Genomic DNA, 7,935 nt, shown 5'->3' with positions numbered 1-7,935 from the left:
CAACCCAAAACCCCACCAGCTCCTCCTCTTCCCAAAACCAGCCTCTCCAAGAGCAATTGCAGGAACTGTGGAGCAGGGACCTGTCCTCCCCTTCCCTCCTCACCCATGGAAACCTCCTCCCCACCCCAAGAATCCCCCTCCACAAACATCACCCCCTTCCCCAGCAACATCCCTGCTGCTCCCCCAGCCCCAACCACCTCCAGCTTCTCCAGCAGCAGCTCCAGGGGGAGCAGAGGCCAAAAAAAAATAATAAAAAAATAAATAAAATCACCAATTCCACCTTTTCAACCCCGTTTCGCCACCGGGGGCACCACCTGCGCTGGGCAGAGAGGGAGGAAAAATTCAACACCAGGTTGGAACTCGTGACGCTAAAAACTATGGGAGCCACCGACCCCGGGGACCTTCTCCTTCTGAGAGAGAACAATCAGCCCCGTTTCCTTTATATATATATATATGAATATAGAAATATCTATATATATATATAAAAGGCAGAGGAAGTGCTGGGGGGGCTATAGGGTGGTCTCACTGCCCATGTCCCGGGGTGGTTTCTCGGTGTCCGTGTCCTCATAGTCCGACTCCATCTCGATCTTCACCTGGGGCACGGAGCACATGGGGCTTCGGGAGTAGTTAAATGCAGGAGAGGATGGGCACGAGATCTTCAGGTGAAGTGTGATACTAGGGAGGAGGAGAGAGGGAAGGAGTGGAGCATCCTGGGGTGGGTACCTCAAACCATCCCAGCACCACCCCCCCCCCAGGTGATGCCTGTTCATTAACGTTTGAGCCGCGTGAAAATGGGGCCATGGAGATGATGAGTTGGAGCATCTGGCTGTGAGGAAAGGCTGGGAGAGCTGGGGCTGCTCAGCTGGAGAAGAGGAGCCTGAGGAGGGATCTCCTCAGTGCTGATCAATGTCTCCAGGGAGTGTGAGGAGGGGGGACCAGGCTGTGCTCAGGGGTGTCCAGGGCCAGGAGAAGGGGCCATGGGCAGGAGCTGGAAGGTGGGAAGTTCCATCTGAAGCTGAGGAGGAACTTGTTGGCTGTGAGGGTGGCAGAGCCCTGGGCCAGGCTGCCCAGAGAGGCTGTGGAGGCTCCTTCTCTGGAGACATCCCAACCCCAGCTGGAGGTGTTCCTGTGGGACCTGCTGGAGGTGACCCTGCTCTGGCAGGGGTTGGGTGGATGATCTCCAGAGGTCCCTTCCCACCCCAGCACCCTGTGACTCTGTGAGATGTTTGCCCTTAACACAATCAATTCTCAGCTACAGGTGGAGAACAATCCCAAGCTTTCAGGTTCCAGGTGTCCATCCCACTCCATAAAAAACCCCTGTGGCTGCCACCCAGTGGCATTTTTATTACTACAACCCCCTCGTGCCAGGCTGGGGGTGTCACCCCACTCCCAACATCCCAACAGTGGGGGCCAAGGAATCAAAGCACCCACAATTCCAAGGGGTGCTGCAAAAATACCCTCAGATATTTCATTTCTTTATTGCAGCAATGGCCAAAGGACATTGACTGGAGCATCATGATCCCAAAGGTGTTTCCTGGGCTGGAGGACAATGGGTGGGGGGACCCCTTGGGTGCCATTTACCTGCGATCCAGGTCTGAACCATTTGGGGAGGAATCAGAACGCAAAGCTCCAGGTGGAGGACCTCTTTCCTAGTGGGAAACACAGCCTGGATGAGGAAGGAGCCCCCCCAAAACAACCCACTCAACCCCCCCAACTCCAACCTGCATCCTCCAAGGTGGGAGGAGGATAAAAAGCTCCTGGGAAATGCTGAAGTGATCAGAGAAAGAAGAAAGGTCCCACCAGCCCCTACAAGCAGTAACTTGAGGACAGATGTGATGATTGATCACCTTAAAACTCATTGGAATCAGGATGCAACCTGGACCTGAGCTGGAACAACCTCACCCAGGTTTCTTTGGAATGTTGGTGGTCTTGGCTGTCTTGGCACAACCTGCTCCTCCACAGCCAGGATACCACCACCACGAGCTCTGCATCCCTGCTTTTTGGGCTCAGGACTTCCCAAATATCCCTTTTTTTGGAGACCCAGGAGAATCCTGGTTTTCCAATCACCTGAAATAGCAACTTCTCAGCAGAACCTGAGCCTGCTCCACCTTCTCCAACCTGCCTGAAATGGAGCAGACTCTTCAACCGACTCGGGAGGGATGGATCCAGGCTGCATGTTTGGGTTAGTGCCGAGGGGATCCCAGTTTGGGAGGGGTTAGGAAGCAGTTGGGAATTGTGGGAGCAGCTCCCTGAGCTCTTTACTTACGGCTGAGGCAACGGGAACCCCCGTTGTGGGGCTGCACTGGCAGGGGCTCCATGGGGATCTTAATGACTGAGGGAGGTGGGAACTGGGGAAGAAAAGTAGGAGGAAATTCGGTGAAGGCAACGCTTGGGTAGCCTCCAAAACCACCTGGAGCACCCAAAGGGACCCAAAACGTCCACAGAAGGAAGAGAAGGAGGCTTTATCTTCTTCTTCTCAGCCTGGGAAGGGTCTGCAGCAGGGGGTTGTTTGGTTTAATGATGCTTTGTCACCCTACGATGGGTGCTGTACCCTCAGCCATGGGTTTTCAGGTCTTCTCCTGAAGGATTTCATTTTTGCCATGATTTTCCAGGTTTCTGGACACTTTGAGCATTCCCTGGAGCCTCCAGCCAGCCCCTAAGCATCACTTAAAGCCCCTCAATCAGCCAGGCAGTGAGACCTCTCTGGGAATCAAAGAACTTCATTGCAAACCCACCAACCTGGAGGTTCTGGTGGGACCTTTCCCTCCCCAGCTGGTCTGGGATGCCCTCACCATCCACAGGAGCCCCCACCCACCTCCTCATCACTGCTGCCATCTCCTTTGTTGCCTTTTTTCTTCTTCTTCTTATCATCCTCTTTCTTCTTCTCCTTCTCAGGGATGATGTTGTCAATCCAGGCCAGGTCATGTTGAGAGAAGACAAAATCCAGCAGCCGCCTCACCAGGATCAGGGCCAAAATCTAAGCGGGGAGAGATGCAAGAGGTGGATCTGCATGGAGACCACCACCATGGGACCAAGCCAGAATTCCCTTCTACATGAGGCCTGGGGGGTGACCTTACCATGACAGGGAAGATGATGGCAGCCACAGTAGATTTGAGGATCCAGAGGACAGCCAGGCAGATGATCTGCACCAACGTGAAGAGGTGGATGCGGCGCAGCGGCACGTGCCGGAGGAAGACGTAGTCAGGTTGGTGCTTGGCTGGCATGAGGAAGAGCTTGCAGCGGTCCCAGAACTGGTGGTGGTATGAAGGCTGGTGTCAGCCCTTGGCCCCAATCTCCAGGCTCCCAAGGTTGCCCAGATAAACTCTCTTTTAGCCATAAAAATGGAGAGTTTGGGCCGATTTGATGTTTCTTAGAGGGTTTTGGACATCTGCTGGCCCACATGGCTAGAAATGTTGGACACGTGCATATTTTGGGGTCAAAATCCCCTTTTTTATCTCAGTGTAGGACCCCTTCGTGGCCAGAAGGAGGAGGAGGAGGTGGAGGAGGAGCAGCTCTTACCTGGATGCCGTTCAGCGATGCGACACCCATGTAGAGGAAGACGCCGTAGAGCACCGGCATGGGGATGTACTGAGGACATGGAAAAACATGGAGCTCATCCCAAGGAAGGTGGCAGCTCCTTCCCAGGGACCAACATTGGGGGCCGCAGGATGGGTAACATCCAGCTTTTCCTTCCCAGATCCCCAAACACCCAGAGGGAAGGAGCAGGAAGGAGGGAAGGGGGATGTTTCACCTTCAGGATCGGAGCCAGGAAGACGGAAATTCCCGTCAGCACGAAGACGATGATGCCCGTCACTCTCTGCTCCCTGGAACGGGGAGAAAAGCAGGATGAGGCCACCTTGGCTGGACCTGCTTCTGCCTCTGGTTTTCCCCCACCCTGAGGAAGAGTGGGGCTGAGCCTTCCTCACCTGACCCCCAGGAACTGGGGCTGCTCCCCCGGGGCACTGGTCTCCGTCTCCATCTTCAAGCTGTCAATGTGGGCGATGGAGATGACAGTGGCTGCCACGTACCAGGGCAGCCCCATGAAGGAGCAGACAGCCATCAGGATGCCCACCCAGAAGAGGTCCAGGTGGTAGCCCGCAGCTTTCTGCAACACAGCACCCAGGAGGGCTGACATGGCTCATGAAGCTGCTCCTCTCTTCACCTCAGAGTTCAGCCGGGGGGGTGGAGTTTTGCCTGGGATGCCCCCTGCAACACCCCAACTGAACCCCCTGAGGCACCCTGTGTCCCTGTGGTGCACCCTGCATCACCCTGAGGCACCCCATATCACCTTGAGGCACCCCACATTGCCACTGTGCACCCTGCATCACCCTGAGGCACCCCATATCACCTGAGCTGCACACAGAAGTGGGTGCAGGCAGGGATATGGGCAGGGGTGCAAGTGGGGATGTGGGCAGAGGTGCAGGCAGAGGTGCAGGCAGGAATGTGGGCAGAGGTGCAGGCAGGGATTTGGGCAGGGATACAGGCAGGGAGCAGGCAGGGGGACAGTAAGGGATACGGGTAGGGGTGCAGGCAGGGATTTGGGCAGGGATGCAGGCAGGGCTGTGTGTGGTCCCCAAGGCAGGGAGGTGTCCCTGCAGGTCTCTGCTCACCCGCAGCTTGTGCTCCTTCCTGTTGACGATGACAGCCGTGATCTGCTGGTCCATGAAGATGAGGATGGTGACCAGCAGGGCAGGCAGGGCACTGGCCAGGTAAACCCACCATGGGTTCTTCCCAAAGGGAAACACAAACCAGCCTCGGTCCACTCGGGTGGGCTGGGGGGAGGAAAGAGGAAGGTTTGCACCCTTCAGATTTCCCCCCAGGTGGGACACCCATTTCAGGAAGCCCCACATCCCCCCCCAGATCCCACCATCCATCCCCAACCCAGCAGCCACATTCCTCAACCCCAAAACATCCTGGGATGGCTCATCAGGACTCCCCAAACCATCCTTGGTTTGTCGTTGTCATCATTATTATTGTTGCTGTCATTATTATTATTATTATTATTATTATTATTATTATTTATTATTTTACCTTAAAATCAGTAGGCACTTGGAGCTTTGGGGTGTTGAGTCCAAAAAGCACATCCAGCCCCACAAACATTAGTATGGACATAAAGATAGAGAAATCACTAATAAGTTTACGCAGCTGTGGCAGCGAGAGGTGGGAAGGAAAGAGAAAAGGAGGGAAAAAAACGAGAAAAGAAGGAAAAAAAGTCAAAGAGTTAGAAAAATAAAAAAAAAAAGACAAAAGTAGAGATGAAGAAGGTGCCCAGATCCTGCAGGAGCTGTGATTTTGTCCCAAAAGTGGTGAGGAGCTGGAGGGAAAGGTGAAGGTCAAACCTTGATGATACTGGGGATGTGGAGCTTGGGGGTGTCCAGGCCGAAACAGGCGTCGACGGCGCAGAAGAGGAGGATGGAGAAGACATTGGAAAAATCGGCAATGAAAGCCCTGACCTGGAGGCAAGATGGGGAAATGGGGGTGGGAAGGGGAATTAATGGAATGGAGAGGGTGGTTCATGGGTGGAAAGGGTGGTTTGTGGGATGGAGAGGGTGGTTTGTGGGTGGAGAGGGTGGTTCATGGGATGGAGAGGGTGGTTCTGGGATGGAGAGGGTGGTTCATGGGATGGAGAGGGTGGTTCTGGGATGGAGAGGGTGGTTTCTGGGATGGAGAGGGTGGTTTGTGGATGGAAAGGGTGGTTCTGGGATGGAGAGGTTGGTTCACGGGATGGAAAGGGTGGTTCATGGTCGTTGATGGGATGGAGAGGGTGGTTCATGGGATGGAGAGGCTGGTTTCTGGGATGGAGAGGCTGGTTTCTGGGATGGAGAGGCTGGTTCTGGAATGGAGAGGTTTGCTCCCACTTCAGCATCCTTCCCTGGGGTTTGCCAGCTCCTCTCATCCATGGGTAATGGGTAATGTACATTTATCCCCTTTTCTGGATTCTTCAACATGCAAGATCTAAACCAGCAGCTAAAACTTCGGGGAGGATCCTCCTAATTGCTCCCAACATCTCCTGGAAGGACAGATTCCTTCTCCTGGAGCATTTTCCATCTGTTTTTCCTCCCCTTGTGGCAAAGAGGAAGGTGAATCTTGACTCATTTCTTACCTTGGTGGGGAAATAGCGGCTGAACTTGAATTTTTTCAAGGTCAAGGTCATGGAGTAGGTCCCAAAGAAGAGGATGAAGGACATGAGGGCCAAGTCAGGCACGAATTTACAGGATTTTCCCACCAAGCTCCCACCGTATTTCAGACACTCCTTCTTACTCAGCTGAGTCCAGTCCAGAGCTGTTAGGTTAATAGCATTGTACTGGGGAGAAACCCCCCCAAAAAAGGCAAAATTAGCATTTGAAATAATTGCAACTTGCATGGGAAAAAAAAATAAAAAAATGTTTCCAGCCAAAAAAAAAAATATAAAAAAATAAGCAGCAAAATTAACATTCGACGCCATCGCAACATGCAAGGAACTTGAGAAAAAGGGGCATTTCCCTGCCTAAAAAAGCAAATTTAGGAGTTTAAGCAACTGCAGGTGCAAAGAAAAGGGGATTTTCTGGCCAAAAATCAAGAAAAATTCTAATTTCTAGCAATTGCAGAATGCAAGGAAAGGGAAATTTTCTCTGGGATCCCTAAAACCGCTGAAAAACCCTGGAGCTGCCAAAAAATATGGGTTATGGTGCTGCCAAGTGGGAACCCAAATCAGTGCAAATCCCATGTTTCCCTCACTCCCAAGGGTGGAAAAGCCCTTGGGATTTGTCCTCCCTTGTCCCAGATTTCCCCTTGGGATGAGCAATCCCACTTACCAGAGAAACGTTAGTGGTGTTTGGTGCCACTGGAGCTGAAGCATCGAACAAGGTCGCGTTGGCTGCGGGAAAGGAGTTGGTTATTGAGGGGTTTTTGGGATAATATGGAGGGTTCTCTAGGAAAAGCAGCCAAGAGTGAGATGGTGGGGTTGAGCACATCCTCCCAGGGCTGGGCAGGGATCAGAATCCCAAGGGTGGATCAAGATTTGGGAAGAAATCCCCTCATTTCCAACCCTGCAGTGACTCCTCCCTGATTAATCCCACATGCCTGTGGAGAACGTGGCTTCTCCTTTGGCAGCTTCTCCCACCAGGGCTGGTGAGTGCCAGGCTGGGGGTTTTTGGGAACTTCCCAGCTCCTAAAATTTTTGGAGCTTCCCAGGAAAGCCACCAAGCTTCAGGGTTGAGCATCTCAACACCCATCTCTTAAAACCAACAGGGTCGAAGCCTAAAAAAACCACCTTATTTTTGGGGAGGTGGCACCTGATCACACCCAGATGGCTTTGTTTGGTTGTTTTTTGGCTTTTCAACATATTTTAGGGGTGCTTTGGTGTCTCACTGCAAAAAAAACCCAAACAAACAACCCATCCTTTCTAGCCCCCTGCACCTTCTCCTTCCAGTGCAAAAAAGCAGCTTGGCTCTTCTGGCGACGCAGCTCCGCGAATCCAAGAGCACCCCTGGTTTGTATGGATGCTCCTAAGAGGGATCCTGGACTGCTCTGCCCACCCCCTCGTCCCTCTGGTCCATCTTCTTCTGGTTCCAAGCTGGAATTTCAGCTGTCCCAACCTGCTGCCTCCATCCCCAGAGCAGGGGATTCATGAAGGACATTGTTGGGTTAGGAGCAAAGACCTTGGAGCTGCCAAAACTGGGCTCCAGCACTGGCAAAACCAGCACTAAAAACATCATCATTATCATTATTAATATTAAAATTTTATACATTTTCCCCTCAATAACCTATTATTTATCCAGCAACCAGCCTCATTCCTAATTCCTACAACTTCAAGTGTAGGACAGGGCTGGTGGGATCTTAAGAGGAGCCCCCAGGGCTCGACAGGGACCCAATTTTTAGGAGATAAAAACAAAATACAGGGCCAAAAAAATGAAGAAGAAGAAGGAACCACAAAGCCCCCCATGGGGGAAAGAG

The 7,935-nt window shown here is 52.6% G+C and overlaps 1 protein-coding gene across 1 annotated transcript in view; it reads right to left on the bottom strand.

Moving 5' to 3' along the window:
* Positions 1 to 509: 509 nt before the first annotated feature.
* SLC4A5 (solute carrier family 4 (sodium bicarbonate cotransporter), member 5) overlaps positions 510 to 7,935 on the bottom strand; it is a 31,585-nt gene continuing 24,159 nt past the window's right edge. Inside the window, exons 16-26 of the mRNA XM_010003934.1 lie at positions 6,795 to 6,856; positions 6,104 to 6,304; positions 5,032 to 5,145; positions 4,611 to 4,772; positions 3,927 to 4,105; positions 3,752 to 3,824; positions 3,520 to 3,588; positions 3,078 to 3,251; positions 2,812 to 2,977; positions 1,582 to 1,642; positions 510 to 675 (exon numbers count right to left, since the gene is read on the bottom strand). Coding sequence (XP_010002236.1) covers positions 510 to 675; positions 1,582 to 1,642; positions 2,812 to 2,977; positions 3,078 to 3,251; positions 3,520 to 3,588; positions 3,752 to 3,824; positions 3,927 to 4,105; positions 4,611 to 4,772; positions 5,032 to 5,145; positions 6,104 to 6,304; positions 6,795 to 6,856 — 1,427 coding nt within the window. The remainder of the gene's footprint in view (positions 676 to 1,581; positions 1,643 to 2,811; positions 2,978 to 3,077; positions 3,252 to 3,519; positions 3,589 to 3,751; positions 3,825 to 3,926; positions 4,106 to 4,610; positions 4,773 to 5,031; positions 5,146 to 6,103; positions 6,305 to 6,794; positions 6,857 to 7,935) is intronic.

Source organism: Chaetura pelagica, unplaced genomic scaffold (assembly GCF_000747805.2).
Source record: "Chaetura pelagica isolate M959 unplaced genomic scaffold, ChaPel_1.0 scaffold528, whole genome shotgun sequence".
NCBI lineage: Eukaryota > Metazoa > Chordata > Aves > Apodiformes > Apodidae > Chaetura > Chaetura pelagica.
Note: the sequence above shows the minus strand (reverse complement) of the source record. Positions and strands in the feature narration are given on the sequence as shown.